General features: G+C 45.6%; 1 protein-coding gene across 1 annotated transcript in view; it reads right to left on the bottom strand.

Annotated features, from left to right (window-relative positions):
* The window catches only part of GOLGA3 (golgin A3), a 52,253-nt gene extending 34,287 nt beyond the window's left edge, over window positions 1-17,966 (bottom strand). Inside the window, 5 exon segments of the mRNA XM_004611110.3 lie at window positions 2,952-3,064; window positions 6,403-6,678; window positions 8,946-9,253; window positions 16,711-16,890; window positions 17,275-17,966. Of these exon segments, the coding sequence (XP_004611167.3) occupies window positions 2,952-3,064; window positions 6,403-6,678; window positions 8,946-9,078 (522 nt within the window). The 5' untranslated portion in view covers window positions 9,079-9,253; window positions 16,711-16,890; window positions 17,275-17,966.
* Between the last annotated feature and the right edge of the window lie 402 nt (window positions 17,967-18,368).

The raw sequence follows: 18,368 nt of genomic DNA, 5'->3' as shown, positions 1-18,368 counted from the left end.
ATTGCTGCACTGTTTACAATAGCCAAAACCTAGAAAAAACCAGAGTGCTCAAGAACAGATGATTGGTTAAAGAAACTTTGGTACATCTAAACAATGGAATACTATGCAGCTGTTAGAAAAGATGAAGTCATGAAATTTGCATATAAGTGGATCAACATGGAAAGTATCATGTTAAGTGAAATGAGTCAGAATGAGAGGGAGAGACATAGAAAGATTGCACTCATCTGTGGGATATAAAGTAACAGAATGGGAGACTAACACCCAAGAATAGTAGAGATAAGGATCAGGTTTACTCCACGGCTTGGAAGCCAGCCACAAATGCTTGGAGAAAAGGCAGTTCAGATAGAGAAGAGAACACCAAGTAAAGGGTATTTGGAGAACCCGCTCGGGTTGGGAGATGAGTGCCGAATGTAGACTATAGATTGAACACAATGGCAACTCAATGTCTCTATTGCAAACTACAACACCCAAAAGGAACAAAAGGGATACCCTGCCACAGAAGCAGGGTGAGAGGGGGATGCGATAGGGGTGGTGGGAAGGATGCTGGGATCATTGGTGGTGGTGAACAGACATTGGTAGAGGGATGGGCACTCGATCACTGTATGACTGAAACACCAGCACTCAAGTTTCTAAATATGTAACTGTACCTCATGGTGATTCACTGATAAAAAAAAATGTCCTCTGGAATTTGCCAGGGCCATTAGGACCATTAAAGTTAACCATATCCTGCACAAAGTCCTGACAATTATCAGATTATAAACAGGAAGAGGCTCTTCCTCATCATTCCATACCTACCTTAGTACCTGTCTGAATAATGTTCCTCATGCTAAAGAAGAGTTTCTAAGAAAATGTCCTTCAATTCCTAAGCTAGTGGTTTCAGAATCTTATTTAAAAACCTTTTCAGCACCTATTGAAGGGGACATGAGGGCTAATCACATGGGCTGACCACACTGACTTCAGAACTTCCCTGAGCCTATACCGTGTGCCATCCCAAGAAGCAGCTTGCCTTCAGGCAGGCAGGTACAAATCCAGCTGCTGTCCTGACACAAGTGGTCACTGTGGCTCTGAGACTGGCCATTGACATTCCTCTAGGACCTTGGAGACACTGATCTGTGGGTGGGACAGCACCTCTCATGGCTCTCTGCAGTCTCCAGAGTAGGCATGGGCTGGGATGCAACTTTCCTTAAAGGAGGGGCTAGATGAGCAGGCAGAGACTGTCAAGTCAGTCATGATAACGACGCAGAGCAAGCATTTTGAGAGAAATTCTATATCTTACGGAGAAAAATAAGTATCTGTACAGTTTAACCACCAGTTTCACACATCTACGTACTATGTAAAGATTGGTACTTGTTGAACTTTGTAACTGGAAATAACACTGCACTTCTGGTGCCTGGTGTTCCCTGAGCCTGCCAGTGCAGCTCTCTGGAAGGCAGTGCAGGAGAAGTCTGGCTCAGCTACTTCACTGCTGAATGATCTTTGGCAACTTCTTGATTGAATGCCACTTTTTTTTACATGACTGCTGTGCCATCTATAGTACCGAAGTCCAAATTTAGTCCAGGGCCCATATACAAAGACAGATTACTGACGGACACAAACTCTTCTTGCTTGACCACCTAACAGATACCTGAAGACCCCTGACCTGGCTGAACTAAGCCTAATGTTGACCTCCAATCTTTCACGTAATCCAGGATTCTACAGGAAAATAAACAGCAGCCCGTGAAGAGAACTCATACCTTATAACACTCACTGAAAGCAATACTGATGGGCAAGGGGAGGGGGTTTAGGTCACATGGCAGTGCTTAGGGTTGCTCACGGTGGTTCTCAGAGAACCATGCAGTGTCAGGGTTCAAATCCGAGCTTTCTGCATCAAAGCCTTGCCCTCAGCCCATTGTGTTATCTCTCCGGCCCTAAAATTAAAAGTGTTTGTCACTGTCACTGTTATCCCATTGCTCATCGATTTGCTTGAGCAGGCACCAGTAACGTCTCCATTTTGAGACTTTGTTGTTATTGTTTTTGGCATATCAAATATGCCATGGGTAGCTTGTCAGGCTCTGCCGTGCGGGCGAGATACTCTCGGTAGCTTGCTGGGCTCTCCGAGAGGGGCAGAGGAACCGAACCTGGGTCGGCTGTGTGCAAGGCAAACGCCCTATCCACTGTGTTATCGCTCCAGCCCCAAAAGTGTTTAAAATAAAAAAATTAACCTTTAGGAATTGACTTCAGGGCCGGAGAGACAGCTCAAAGGGTTGAACTCATATCTTGTATGTTGGAAGCCTGTTAGATGATAGCATAACATGGTTCACCAAGCACAACCAAGACCTCTCCCTGAGCACCCCAAGAATGGCCCCCAAATAAAATGTTTTGAATTTCAAAGTTTTGGTGTTTTTTTTTTTTTTTTTGCTTTTTTTGGGTCACACCCAGCGATGCACAGGGGTTACTCCTGGCTTTGCACTCAGGAATTACACCTGGTGGTGCTCAGGAGTCCATACAGGATGCTGGGAATCAAACCTGGGTTGGCCACGTGCAAGGCAAATGCCCTACCCATTGTGCTGTCATTCCAGCCCCTGAATTTCAAAGTTTTTTAATCCACAGAAAAGCTGGATGAAGTGAGATGTAAATATTCATACCACCTTATCTGTTTTTGTGAGTATGCGGGTAAGTATTATACCTGAATAAAACTAATGACCAGTATACCACACAGGTAGGTCCATAAGAATGTGAGGCACATACACATGTTCACACATAGCATGACATCACTTGTATAACTTCTGAAAGTAGGGTTCACTGGTCTGGCCCAGTGAACAGAGAAGCAATCCTACCCAGGTATTCAATTGGTTATCTCTGCTTCCCAAATGGCACAAAGAAAATCAATAGCAGGTACTAGAATCACGTCCAATTACTGTTGTGTATATGGAGTTTCTAAGAGTTAAATCTAGGGTGGGAGAATCACTCACTCGTTCCTGTTGGCGTTTCACCCGATACTGCCTGAGTTGTTCTTCCAGTCGTTTGCGAGCCTGAAGGCGAACCTGTTCCTCCTTCTCTAGTGGCAGGGAAGTCTCTGTTGAGCCTGCAAAAGGGACATGTCACTTAGAAACTCACACAGCACCAGTGTAGAGGAAAGCAGTAGCTGGACCGTTTATTGTTTAAATGCCAACACGACTTAGAATCTGATCAACTCATTTGAAATGAGTTCCAGGCACAGAGGAAACAAATTTGTTTGGGAGTGGTGGGTGGTACACCCAGTGGTGTTCAGGACTTACTTCTAGCTCAATGCTCAGGATTCACTCCTGGTGGGGATTATGGTAACTTATGGTGTACAGGGGATAGAACCTGGGTCAACCACATGGGGGGAAGTGCCTTACCTGCTATAGTATCTCTTTAGCCCTTAAAACTGAGCCTTGAGTCAACACAAGACTATCTGGTAGAAAATACACTGGCCAAGCACAGGTCTGTGTTCGTACAAGTGTATAACTCTCTGCCTTTCAGCATCAGAAGAACTAAATCTAAAGTTGATGCTAGTGCTGAGTGGTTCTAGGACTTGTGTATGTCCAAACAGCTTTGGTTTTACAGAGGGAGACACAGACAGCAGGCCTGAGAGACAGAAATATGCCTGTCAGGAGGACATGTGACAGTTGGCATACTTTCATTATGCAGTTACACCTATGGCACCATCTGAACCGTAGCTATCCCCATCTTGCACCAACAATCATCTAAATAAGGCTTGTAAAATTAAAATTTCTTAAAGAAATATGGCATTCATTAGGGAATAAAACTGCTCACATAACCCATTCAGAACTTACTAAGCACCTACAATAGGTCTGGGGCCAGTTCCCTGATTCCTTCAGGGGCTATACTCAAGGACAGGGCAGGAAATAAAAGTTCTCGGTCATTAAAAGTATTTGAAGTATCTAACACCAAGGGGGCTGGAACAATAGTACTACAGGCAAGGCACTGACCTTGCACAAATTGACCCAAGTTTGATACCCGGCCCCATATATGGTCTCCTGAGCAGTGCAACAGTCCCCTGAGCAGTGCAACAGGGGACTTTATTCCCAGAAGTGATCCCTGAGTGGGAAGCCAGGAGTATGCCCTGAGAAATGCCACATATGGTCCCAAAACCGAAAGGCAAAACAAAACAAAACATTGGGGCCAGAGAGATAGTACAGTCAGTAGGGTGCATGACTAGCACATGGCTAATCTGGGTTCCATCCCAGCATCCCTTAGGACCCCCAAGCATCACCAGGAGTGATCTCTGATCCCTCAATGCCAAGAGTAAGTCTTGAGCACTGCCAGGTGTGCTGGATATGGACAAAACACAAAACACCCCAAACCAAAATAAGTAAAAATGAGTATTTAATGTCAGTGAGATCATACTTAAGACACAAACCTTGCTTGTGAATGATCCTAGTTTGATCCCTGGCCCCCTGAACACTACCCAACTAAGGTCTTGGAGGCCCCCAGCACTTGCTGGAATTGTCTACATATCCCTAGTACCAAAGGGCCCTCAAACCCAGCATCCTCAGTTCTTCACATTGAACCACTGGTCCAGGCAGGACACCAAGAATCACCAGGAAGAACCTCTGAGAAACTTGGGAGCCCCCCCTCCCCCCAAAGATAAAGTATCCAAAACCTAATCCTTCAACTTTGTAACACCGAATAGTGAGTGCATGCCATATATTTCTCTCACATACAGAAGATATCCATAAAAAGTGCCGAGGGCCAGTGAATATGTCCACTACCACACATATATGGCCTAATTTCTTTTTTGGGGACTTTATTTTTCAATTGAATCAAAGTGAGATACACAGTTACAAAGTTCTTCATGACTGGGGTTTGGTCATACAGTATTCCAACACTCATCACAAGTGTACATTTCTCACCACCAATGTCCCCAGTTACCCTCCCACTCCCCGCCCCACCTGCCTCTACGATAGACTCTCACACTTATCCTCTCATTTTCTCTCACATGCTCGTTTTCTCTCTCATCAGAGATTTTGAGAAGAAACCACCAATGTCAGTACCTATTTATGCATTTATCATTGAAAAATGGTCTAATACATTTCACAAGGGGAGAACCAGGATCTCTGGCCAGTAGTAGAGAACACAAACTAGTAAGCCCAACACCTACAAGGTCAGGGAGGTAAACACTATTTCTCAGAGGGGCAGCAGACAGCAGAAGGCTGTCAAGTGGGTATCTCAAAGAATCTGTCAGACCCAGAAACAAGACTTTCACACAATGTCTCCACTGAAAAGACGGTCATATGTTTCTAATTTTTGTTTGTTTAATGTTGGTTTACTTTTGTAAATTTATTTTTCCTTCTAGAGGTTTAAAAATTATTTTTAATTTTTGTTTTTTTTGGGCGACACCCAAAAGATGCTCAGGGTTACTCCCTGCTCTGGGCTCAGGAATTACTCCTGGTGGTGCTTAAGGTACCATACAGGATGTTGGGGATCTAACATGGGTTGGCTGCAGGCAATACAAGTGCCCTACCTGCTGTATTTCTTCAGCCCCTCATTTCTACACAATGCAGCCCTAACATTGGTTAGGGCTAAGAACATGGGGTTCTTAGTTTGATCCTTGGTTCCAATAAAAGGGGGTAAAAAAGAATTTGAAGCTACATCAGAAAATGTGGAGTGACTGGACAGATAGTACAGTGAGCAGGGTGCTTGCCTTACATGCAGCCAATCCAGGTTCAGTCCCATATGGTCCTCTGAGTTCACCAGTAATGATGCCTAAGCACAGAGCAAGGAGTAAGACCTGAGCACAGCCAGGTATTGCCCAAAAACATACACACAGAGAGAAGAAACTGCGAAACATCCTGCACATCATAATGTGGTGAGAACACACAACAAATGGCAACAATATGATATCATTTTAAACATGATCCTGGCTGTTCATAGAGGCCCATGAGGAGATGGAAGAGCATGGCTGATGTGGTGGGACAGGGAGAGCACTGAAGGGAAGATGGGATATATGTGACAGGAGCTCCTCATGTAACATAACAGATATGTGCTATCACAAAAAAAGTGTCAGGAAAAACCTGGAGTTGTGACTTGTTCATCGCCAAATCACCAGGCATCAGCACAAAATAAACATTGATTATTACAATTCATGAAAGATAGCCTTCCAAATTAATTACCTCATTGAAAGCTTGCTCACAATCCACAGTGACAGAGGATGTGCAACACGGGCCCTTTAAACATGGACCATGAGCATCAGTGTCAAAATCAGAGAATGAAGTTCAACACCCAGGGGCACCTGCTCTCAAGATAGAGCTGTGAGATGTGCACCCACCAAAGCAATCACACAGTGAATGGCAGAAGGAGGAGCAGGAAACACACTAAAGGGGATAAGTGACAAGGACTTGGGAGGAGTGGGAAGACCCGGTGGGAACAGATGCTTACACAGTTGCGTTTCTTGCATAGGAAGACTGAGTCTGAGAGACTGCAAAGCTTCTTTTCTAACACTGCCCTCAGCACTAGGCCCCTGAGACTTCCTTATGTTGTCATGGAAACCAGCCACACCTGAAGAGGCATCAGGAACCACTGGGCTTGTGGTGGGACGAAGAGATGGAGAGTCTGGGGATGGTGGTGTTGGCCCATTCTGCCAGGTATTCCCCTTGTCAGGTACATCCCTACTTTCTCCTTCAGCTGAAGCTCTGTTCACTTCAACATCAGCACCTAAAAGAGAGATTGTGATGGGCCATTACAGTTTTAACAACTAGATCGAGTTCTTGTTTTCTTTTCTTTCTTTTTTTTTTTTTTAAACTCACACACACAGCTGAAATCAAACAAAAGATAATCCAAGTAAGAGAGCTCAGCAGGGATGGAGTGATAGCACAGCAGGTAGGGCGTTTGCCTTGCACTCGGTCGACCCAGGTTCGATTCCCAGCATCCCATATGGTCCCCCAGCACTGCCAGGAGTAATTCCTGAGTGCAGAGCCAGGAGTAACCCCTGTGCACTGCTGGGTATGACCCCAAAAAGCAAAAAAAAAAAAAAAAAAGAGAGAGCTCAGCAATCTGTCTACCCCATAAATCTGTGCCTTCAGGCCTCATCCTTCCTTGTGCTGGTGTGGGGACAGGCCTCTCTACCTCTCAGGGTCCCAAGGCCCTCACCCTCTATACAATAAGCAAGAAACATAAGTAAGGGGGCTGGAGGAATAGCACAGCGGGTAGGGCGTTTGCCTTGCACGTGGCCGACCCAGGTTCGAATCCCAGCATCCCATATGGTCCCCTGAGCACCGCCAGGGGTGATTCCTGAGTGCAGAGCCAGGAGTAACTCCTGTGCATCGCCGGGTGTGATCCAAAAAGCAAAAAAAAAAAAAAAAAAAAAGAAACATAAGTAGTAATATTTTCTAGATTAATCAAAAATCTTACCATGAGCTTTTTTTTTTTAAATAGCAAAAGAAAACATGCTTAAAACAGCTGTGTTTCCAAGAGGTGATGTTTATAGCAGCACTATGGGGGAGTAAGTTTCAAACTTAAGATAGCAGATTCCAGAGTTACTTTAAAACAAGGAGGCGGTTTATCAAGCCTACACAACTGTAATTTGAAGGCAAAGAGGATCAAAACAATTCTGGCAAAGCTGAACACAAAACTGGAGTCTTGCTTTTGCCTGAGAATACCTGCCAGGTCAAAATCAAGCTTACAGAGCAGTCATCAGCAAGCCATTTTCTATTTCAGGAGCCAAAGCCTTATATTACCAGCACTATGACACAATTTCTGGTAGCAAACTGTACATCCTACACTCTCAACAATTTTCCAGCAGAGTGCACTGACTCTCCTGGGTTAGAAGAGGCATGAGAACTAAGTGATAACTTTATCCTGCACTTCAGCTGCATAAATAATACACCAGTGAACATACAAATATGATCCAATAATCACGGATCATGACTGGACCATGACTGGATCTCTGTTAGTAAAATTCTGGCAAGCAAACAAACAAAAAGGTAGAAAGTCAGGCAAGGAATAATAATCTGTCTGTAAAGACATTCGAAGACAACCATTCAGGTACACAGTGGTGGAGCTCCAATTCTGTTTGCTTACTTTTGTGGGGCCACTTTTGCGGGGCCACATCCAGCAGTGTCCAGGACTTACTCCTGGTGTGCACAGAGATCACTCCTGGCAGTGTCTGGGGGACCTTATAGGGTACTGGGGCTTGAACCCAGATTAGGAGTATTTACGGCAAGCACCTTACCTGTCCAGTCCTCCCTATTCTACTCAAACCACACAGTACTTGATATATAGTTTGCACCAACTAAGGAAAGAAACTATAGCATACACTTCTATTTTTTCATCTTTTTTTTAATCTGTTTTGGGGCCATACCTGGAGGTGCTGGGGGCTACTCCTGACTCTGTGCTAGACAGAGATTACTCCCAATGGTGCTTATATCAAACCTGGGCATCTCTCATTTAAAGCAGTACTTAGAGCTTTGAGCAATCTGGCCTCCTAGAATATACTTCATTCTGTTTTGTTTTTTGGACCACACCTGGCTATGCTTGGGACTTTCTCCTGGTTCTGTACTTAAGGATCACTCTCAGCTGAGCTTAGGGGACCATGTAGGGTGCCAGGAACTGAACCTGCAGGGCAAGCACCTGCCCACTGCACTATTTCTCAGGTCCCAAATACACTTCATTTTATTTTATTTATTTATTTTTTTTGCTTTTTGGGCCACACCCAGCGATGCTCAGGGGTTACTCCTGGCTCTTCACTCAGGAATTACTCCTGGCGGTGCTTGGGGGACCATATGGGATGCCAGGGATTGAACCCGGGTCGGCCTCGTGCAAGGCAAACGCCCTACCCGCTGTGCTATCGCTCCGGCCCCTACACTTCAATTTAAATAAATGAATACAAACTTCCCACTGTCTTGTATACTAGTCTTCTCAGGTTAATGTACAAGCTTCTGAGTAAGGGCAAAACACCCACAGCAACATCACAGATGACTTACATTGAGCTTCCTCTCTTGAAGTAGGCAGCATCTGTGAGCCTGGAGGCCTTGTGGAGCTCTCAAGGCAAGTTGAGGGAACACTGCTTGATCCATCCTCAGAGAGACCATCCTGCACCGCCGAAGCACCTTCCATGGTAAGAACCACACAAGTGGGGTTGACACTCAGGACCTGCAAATATACTGCTGGCAAGCTTGGCTTCTTCCATCAGCAATAGCATCTGGTTCCCAGGAATGACTACACAAGGTTTTTCATCTTTAGAAGAATTAACGTCTCATAAGTGACTTGAAATCAAGTAATATCATGGTATCTGATAGGAAGGAAAAAAGACAGTGTTATGAAACAATCTGTCAGATTTGAAATAACTTTTTTTAATAATGTAGGAGTACTGCTATTTGATTAAGATGATTGAATTGGGCAAGAATTCCACATTACTTTTTTTTTTTTTAAATTGTACCACCATGAGATAGTTACAAAGCTTTCACATTTGAGATTCAGCCAGTGGAACACCCATCCCTCCACCAGCGCACATTTTCCACGACCCACATCCCAGTCCTCACCCTGCTTCTATGGCAGACAATTTCCCCAATACTCTCTCTCTCATTTTGGGCATGATGTTTTGCTTGAAATTCCCCACCACCATTTAAGCCTACCTGCCAGGGGTAGACACTAGATAATTTATTTTCCATTGCTCATTTTGAATATCATGAGAGCTCGCACGGCCATGATTATGTGAATTTCTAGATTGTAAATGGTTGGGTTCCAGAGACATCTCTGTATGGCAGAAATCCATTTTGGGATTCACTTGGGAGTCTCTGAGTAAGGGCTGTTGGTGCGCTAAGATGGCACCCAGAGACAAATTATGGATGTGACAGCCAGTTTATTGGGCAGGCAGGGACCTGGGGAGGGGCAGCCCAGGTCCTCTGCCACCATGTGTCCTGGAGATTTAGTCCTGGAACCCGCATATGGTGGTGGTGGGGGGGGGGACTTGTTTGTGTAAGCTCTTGGTCACCGGGATTCCATCTGGAGTAGGTGGGGAGAGCGCACCTGTTCCATGTCTGGGGTGTTCCGGTGAAGTTGGCCCAGTATGGGGCCTGAAGAGAACAATTCTAATATCAACATTTGGTTACCAGGGAAAGAGATAGTATAATGGTTAAGGCAATTGTCTTGTATGCAGCTGACCCAGGCTTGATCCCTGGCATCCCATACGGTCCCCAAGTCTGCCAGGAGTGATCCCTGAGTGCACAGTCAGGAGTAAACCCTGAGCACCACCACGTGTGGCCCCCAAACCAAACCAAACTAAAAACCATTTGGTTACCAACCAGCAAATACAGATTTTGTTTAGCAAATAACCCATGAGCACCTGCCTCACCAAATTTTAAATTTTATTTTATTTTTATAAAGTTGTTCACAATAATTGATTACATTTAATATTAGAACACCAATCCCACCACCACCACATTTCGAATATTTCCATCCCGAATCCCCAGCCCTGCCCCCAAAGCAGAACCGAAGTAATTTCTTTTGTATTGCTTGTTATGAATATTCCACTAAAAATGATCCAAAAAAGTTTTCTTAGAGGTGAGTGAAGATTATTATATTTCACCCAGGAGCCATTAAGCCTTTCTGTAAGAGATTAGTAACATGCACACCAAATTTTAAGGATAAAATGTTGACTCAATCATTCCTGGGCCAATTCACAGGAATCTGATGACTTAATGTATGGACACTAATTTAGGAAAATCTTGCCTGGAGGACATAGAAGTTCCTAACTAGCAATGAACAGGAGAGGGACTCAGATGACTGAAAAAAAAATTTAATTTATTGTTAAACTTATTTATTATTAAGTTAAAATAGGCACATGTGGCCAGTGGCTTTCATAATTACACATGCAGGCCAAAGAGCTCACAAGTTCTCTCCCAAGAGACCTGGTGTGTTCCTGAGGACTACAGCTCATATCTAGAGGGACAAAGAACAAGAAGCAACTACATAAAATGCAATCACTGTACTTTGTGTCAGAGTAAGTGAGGATACACACACACACACACACACACACACACACACACACACACACACACACACACACACACAACTTCTTGGAGTTGAGATCCCAGAAAAAGTATCTCACAGCAGATAAGCAGTTTCACCCCTCATCTCTAGCAGGATCCGCTATTAGTTCATCAGGGCAAGCTGAGTTTGAGTGAGCAAAATTACCCAATGTTCTTTTTTTAGGGGATGGAATGGAGGAAGAGGGGTTTGGACTACACCTACCAGTGCTCAGAGGCTACTCCTACTCATACTGTAGTCAGGGGTCACTTCTGGCAGAGCTCAGAGGAACATATGCCGGTTGGCTGCACACAAGGCAAATTCCTTAAACCCTATATTATCTCTCTGGGCCTGCTTATCACTTTTGAAATGTATTGAGGATATTATCAATTCATTTCCTCAACAATAAGTAAGACATTAATTATCCATTCTGCAGAAATGTTGGCATTTACTGCATTAAAATAAATTTCAGGACCAGAGAGTAGTCCAAAGGGTTGGAGCACATGCTTTGCATACAGGAGGCCCAGTTTTGATAAGTGTGGGTAAGGTGCTGGTGTATCCCCCTGAGTGGGAAGCAGATCCTGAACTCTGTCAGATGTGGCTCCAAAGCCAAAATAATAGGACCAGAGAAATAATATAGGGGCACACCTATGTTAAAGGGTATAGACCAGTCATTCTGGGCCTGTTCCTTGCCTTGTGGGCATTCTCTACAGTAGCATTTCTCATTTGGTGGTCATATGGCCTTGCATGAAGCCAAAATGGGTATGACCCCAGACCTGCATACAGTGTCCCAAGCACCACCAGGAATGATTCTAAGCACAGAGCCATAAATAATCCCTGAGCACCACTGGGTGTTGCACAAAAACCAAAAACAACTACAAATAAAACATTCTGGAGCATTTCAGTTTGAGATGCATAATTTCTTTTTTTTTTGGGGGGGGGGGCATACCTGGTGATGCACAGGGGTTACTCCTGACTCTGCACTCAGGAATTACTCCTGGTGCTGCTCAGGGGACCATATGGGATGCTGGGATTCGAACCCGGGTTGGCCGCATGCAAGGCAAACGCCCTACCTGCTGTGCTATTGCTCCAGCCCCAATTTCTTTTTCTTTTATTTTTTTTATTGAATCACTATGTGGAAAGTTACAAAGCTTTCAGGTTTAAGTCTCAGTTATACAATGCTCAAACACCCATCCCTTCACCAGTGCACATATTCCACCACCAAGAATCACAGTATAACTCCCCCCGCCAATTTCTTTTTCTTAATGGATCTTTTTCTCCCTCTTTCCTCTCATATTTCCTAAATAAAACTATTTCCTTCACTTAAAAAGAAAAGGAAAATAAAATACATTTCATGGGCCAGGGATGTGGCTTGAGTGGTAGAGAACATACCATGAATGTTTGTGACCTAGATTTCCACACAATAAATTTCATATTCTATTTGCTGTTCTTTGCTTCACATTTTATTATTATTATTATTATTATTATTATTATTATTATTATTATTATTATTTTGCTTTTTTTGGGTCACACCCGGCGATGCACAGGGGTCACTCCTGGCTCATGTATTCAGGAATCACCCCTGGCGGTGCTCAGGGGACCATATGGGATGCTGGGATTCGAACCCGGGTCGGCCGCGTGCAAGGCAAACGCCCTACCCGCTGTGCTATCGCTCCAGCCCCCTTTGCTTCACATTTTAAAACAAAAACTTGTTGGGGACTGCTCAGGACCCTGAACAAAAGAGGACCCCAAAACCTTTACCCTGGACAAACCGGAAAATTCCATTACCAGCTTTGCTTGACCTGAGGCAAAGGTGCCCTTGTGACAAAGGAAATAGCCAAACTCAAGAGGTAAAAGTAGCCCAGGGCAGTTAACTGAGAGACCCCATAAAGCCCTAAAGTAGAATACCTTCCTCTACCTTGTGCCTTCCTCTTGCCAGATGCTCCTGCCAGATAAACCTTTGCCTTCCTCTCCCCACTATTTCTCAATCTACTCTTGAAGAATGTTGTAAGCCCACCTAATACACCCCGAACCTTTCCTTATTGGTCTGAGAAGACACTTCCCTGATGATTGACAACTTATGTACCAACCCCCTGCTAAGAAAAGTATAAAACCAGCGTGGCAGTTAATAAAGTTGCCCTTGATCGGCATGTGTCGTCTTGGGCCCCCTGTTTACTAACCTCACTAGTGTTATTTCAGATCGGGACCCTCACAGAATCCACCTAATTAGGAGCGCTTTCCACTGTTGTCTCTCCGCGGGCCGGAGAGATCTCCAGGGGAACGCGCAAAAACTTACATGGCTTTCCACTTCCATTTAAAAAATTTCATATACACACACATGAGACTTGAAGCAGTGGTCTTCCCATGACAGATGACAAGGACTCAGTGGCTTCTTTCTGAACAGACCCTATTGGTGGATGCATATCTAGGATGACCCATCCAGGTAAGGGCTAATGACTGGAGAGTGCCCAGCTTCCAGCTTGAGTAGTAACTCACATGTTCTTTCTGCCTCTGATATCCTAAAAGCCATAGACAATATGGGTTGTCTGTGATGTAATACTGTGTTTAAGACAGAACCTGAGGCTTATAGGCAGAGTAACTGCCACATAGATTAGGCTCTAAATTTGATCCTATGTACCTCAAAAAAAAAAAAAAGTAAAATGAAGTTATGTCCACTTTAAGTGTAAAGTGAGCACTAATGAGTTTGCTCAAGAAAGGGTTGTTGTCAAATGAAAACATGGGTGAGTACACTCCTTTCTATAATCGAGAAGCATTGGGTGCCAAACTAGGCCATGTAAATATTTAAAGGTTGAACTGACACCAGAAAATTGATGGGAGTTATGAGGTTGGTCCAAAGAACATCTTACATGTAGCTAGTCCTCACTTTTATTTGTTGTTGTTTATCTGGGAGGGGCTGGCAGTACTTGACCACACAGGCCTATGTTTGAATTTTTGGAGCCTGCAACAGGATGCTGATCAGGCCCAGTTTGCCGCTGGGGGCCAAGTGGTGCCAGGGACAAAACATCTGAATATGTGTCCTTGACTGCTGAGCTATCTCTTGGTCCCTCAATCATGCTTTGTCTCTACAATAACTGCTAACATATTTCATCCCTGGTAAGACTTTTCACGTAGAAAAGCGAACCAACAAGCATTTAGAGGTTCTACCCTTACAGATCCCATGAACCCCTCAAAAAATCACCTGTGCACAATGAGAAGTCACTGCACACCTGTAGACCCTGTCTCAGTTAAATCTTACACACTCCCTAGAATAGCCATTGGCATTATAAAGCAGTGTCTTTCAACCTTTTCCAACTGTGGCCCCCTTCTAACCTTGTTTGCTATATGTGGCCTCACTGTACTACTCTTTGGTTTCCTAATCTCATGCCATCACACTCCATTTTGGTGATTTTCACCCGTGGAATTCTTGGAATATAATGGGGACTCACTGGAGTTCTAATAGCCCCCAAGTGAGAAATGCTGCTATAGAGAATGTCCACAAACAAGGCAACACACATACTCAGGATGACTGGGCTACTATCCCCTTCTACACAGGTATGCTCCCTTCAAGGACAGAGGATCATAATGTGAAGAACCAAATACCGTGGAACACAGAATCAACTCATACCACGCAAGGCACATCGTATGTGCTAGCTACTCTCACAAGTTCTTTTCCAAAGAAATTGTTGACGGGCCTGTGGCAAGAGACACAGTTCAATAGACTGAGCACATGCTTTGCATGCATTTTGCCCCCCAGTAACACATGGTCCCCTGAGCACCTCTGGGACCAACCCTCAAGCACAAAGATGGGAATGGTTCCTTGAGCACCACCAAATGTGTCCTGAAAATGCCTCCAATATTTCTAAATTAAGAAATGATTTTTATTGTGCTCTGAAATACTTTTGCTTCTGTCTTGTGGGTGTAAGGATATCTAAATCAAACTAGGGGCATTACATTCCTTTGTGTGTGTGTGTCTGTGTGTGTGTGTGAGTGTGTGTATGTATGGGGGTGTCATATAACCTTTAAATTGCTTGTTTTGAAAAATACTTTAAAATGATTACCAACAATGCTGGAGTGATAGCACAACGGGTAGTGCGTTTGCCTTGCACGCGGCCAAACCGGGTTCGATTCCCAGCATCCCATATGGTCCCCTGAGCACCACCAGGAGTGATTCCTGAGTGCAAAGCCAGGAATAACCCCTGTGCATTGCCAGGTGTGACCCCAAAACAAAACAAAACATAAAATGATTATCAACAAATAATTGATTAGTACACCTATATGTATATAATTTTTTAGATGAAGGGCTGGAGTGATGGTACAGAGGGTAGGGAGTTAACCTTGCATGGGGCCAACCTGGGTTCCATCCTTGGTATCTCATAAGAGTCCCCAGAGCCTGCCAGGCATGACCCCTGAACACCGCTGGGTGTGGCTCAAAAATGAAAACAAAATCTCTTTGAAAAAAGGGGTCAGGAATGAAAAAAGCTTAAGAAAGTCTAAATCATCTCTGTGCTCCCTCTGATACCTGAAAAGCAAACATTAAAAGATAGGTGCTTTTCAATAAATAAATAAATAAATAAAAGATAGGTGCTTTTCAGTCTGTTTTTGTGGCCACATCCAGTAGGGTTCAGGGGCTATTTCCAGCTCTGCACTTGTGAATTGCTCCTGGTTGTTTTCGGAGAACCATGTGGTGCCAGAGACAGAATGCTTCTGCTCCGCTATGATGACTTTCTTTTCTGAAAAGTCACACAAGTTCCCAGATACCATGGTTCCACACTAACCATTAGGTACTCTGATGTCTCCTGCAAAAGCATCTGTTGCACTCCTTTCTGCCACAGCAATCTCTCCTACATGCACATCACATGGCAAACATGTGTGTGCTCATCCTACACAGAACCTTGCAGGCAGAGACCATCACTCCATATGTGTCCTCCACTGCCTTAAACATCACCATTAAGAATGGTTCAAAACAGGTTGACAAATCATTGGTTCTGCCTTGGCAAGCGAGCTAATAGTTCTGAAACAGTAATGATATTTGTACTCTGACCATCAACACAGCTTTTATGGTTTGTTTTGAGGCCAAACCCAGTGGTGCGCAGGGCTTACCCCTGGCAGACTAGGCCCCTGGCAGACTAGGGAGGAAACATATGAGGTGCCAGGGATCCAACCCAGGTCTGCAGTGTGTAAGACAAGTGTCGAACCCAATGTACAATCTCTCCAGTTGCCAGCACAGCTTTTTAAAATAAGGTAGAGCTTTAAGAATTCCTACTAAAAGATATGTAAAGTACAGTTTCAATGAGCAATAAGGATATCATTAGAAGTTTTAAACTGAGAGCAGCAGGAATAGCCACAACCCAGACACACAATGTCACCTAAGTGGGAAGGAAGAGCAGAACAAGCAAGAGGAGTGGATTTATTTACTATGAACAGCACATACTAACCAGGACAGCCAAGGAGCTGCAGATGAGACTGTGCCACCAAGGCACTTAATTACAATTCCTGAGCCTAATATTGTACTGGGGAGAGAAATAATGACCAAGGAAATTGAGTTCCCATGAGGAAGGCATCCTGAGAAACGAAGCCTGTGCAGCATACCTGAGTCCAGGGACACTGCACACTCCACTCAATTTCCCCCTCACTTGCTATTCATACTTCAGAACCCTTCTAATGCCCAAGTCATCCTACCCTGCCCAGAGATGGATGACCCAGTCCACTAGAACATGATACCTGGCTTTTGTGCACAGAAAGCTCCTCCTGAAGTTGGAAGAGACGGAATTCAGTAAGTGACTGAAACAGCCTCTAGTGAAGGAACACTCTTTTCTGAGGCAACAAACTTGACATTTTCTGTCAGTCTCATGTGAATTTTCTTTAGCATGACTCAGTCATTCAGGACCTCATTACCTCACACTGTTGACAAAAACAGGACAAAGAAAACCATCAGAGTGCTGAAGGCACACATCATAAAGAAACTGCTATTAGTAACACAGACTCTACTTCGCAATTTTTCATTTTAATAGACAGGCTTTATTACAATATCAATTTTTAGAGGCCTCCCCAGCAATGCATCCAGAATACATCCAGAATACATCCAGTGTTGCTGGGGTGGCAACACAAGAAACTGGGCATCAAACTTGTGGTCTTGCACATACAAGAAGTATGTCTACCCCATTGAGCTAGCTCGCTGGCCTCCACTGGTATCAGTATCATGTCTGATCACCTGCATCCACTGTGTTTTCTGGGTAGAAAAGCTATGGCTCAGAACCTTGGGGAGTGTTCACAATCCTAAATCACCTGACATCACGATTCTCCTTTTGAGAAGCCACTGTCTCAGGCACTGCTGATTCCTAGCTTCCCTGCTCCAGTGGACTACATGACCTCAGTAGACACACGTCAACAGTTTCATTCATCCACTCCATCTAACTTAAGCTGTTTTTCCTGGCGATCAGAACCAGGGCACGGCCCAGATAAAGCAGGATTTCCTTAAGCGATCATGCTAGGAGACAGAAGCAAACACCACAGACACACAAAGTGACGGTCTGGGAACTCAGAGCAGGGCTGTCTGCTTCAAACCTTGACTCGGGCACCAACGCTTCCCAGACCACGAGCAGAACTCTCACCCACCCGCAGCCGGCTTCCCCATCTAAGCTGCGGAGAGAAAAAGAAACTTTGGCCAGGAGGAAGGCCACCTGCACAGGGTCTACCCCAGGCCCTGGACCAGCAGAAGCTGAGCGAAGAAACGTCACTCGGGGGCATGCGCTGCCCCTCACAGCGGGCCCAGGGAAGACCGGCCTTTAGAGCCAGCTGCGGCCCGTCGCTTGTCGTCCGCTCCTGCCCGCAACGGCCATGGTCGGAGATGCGATCACTGCGCCCACGGTGAGGCTGCCACGGGCGGGCACCCGACGACGACGTCCAAGGCAGCTCTCCCACCACTCCGTTCCCTAGACCCCCACCCAGCTCGGGGTCCCCACCCTGGCGGCGGCGTCCCCTCAGAGCGCCGCGCTCCGCTTCCCGACCCCCGGCCCCGCCAGCCCGGCCCCGCGGGTCCGCAGCAGCTGGCTCCGACCTACTGTTCCGCCCCCGGCCCGGGCTGCCGCCGGAGTCCGCAGAAGCCCGCGGGTGGGGCGCACCTCGCCCCGGCCACTGCAGCTGGCGGGTCACGCCTTCTCCGTGACACAACTCTGTCACCTGCGCCAGCTCCCGTCAGCCGGCCGCCGAACCCGCGCACAGGCCGCTCGGGACGCGCCAACGGCTGCGGGGCCGCCGCCACCGTCGCCCACCGCCCCGCGGCCCTCAGCGCCCTCCCCAGCCCGCGCGGGCCCGAGCGAGCGGCGGCGGCCCGGGCCCAGCCCTCACCGGCGCCACAGCCCCGCAGCGTCCGACCCGGC

The sequence above is a fragment of the Sorex araneus genome, chromosome 9 (assembly GCF_027595985.1).
Source record: "Sorex araneus isolate mSorAra2 chromosome 9, mSorAra2.pri, whole genome shotgun sequence".
Lineage (NCBI taxonomy): Eukaryota > Metazoa > Chordata > Mammalia > Eulipotyphla > Soricidae > Sorex > Sorex araneus.
This window is presented reverse-complemented; position numbering and strand designations above follow the sequence as displayed.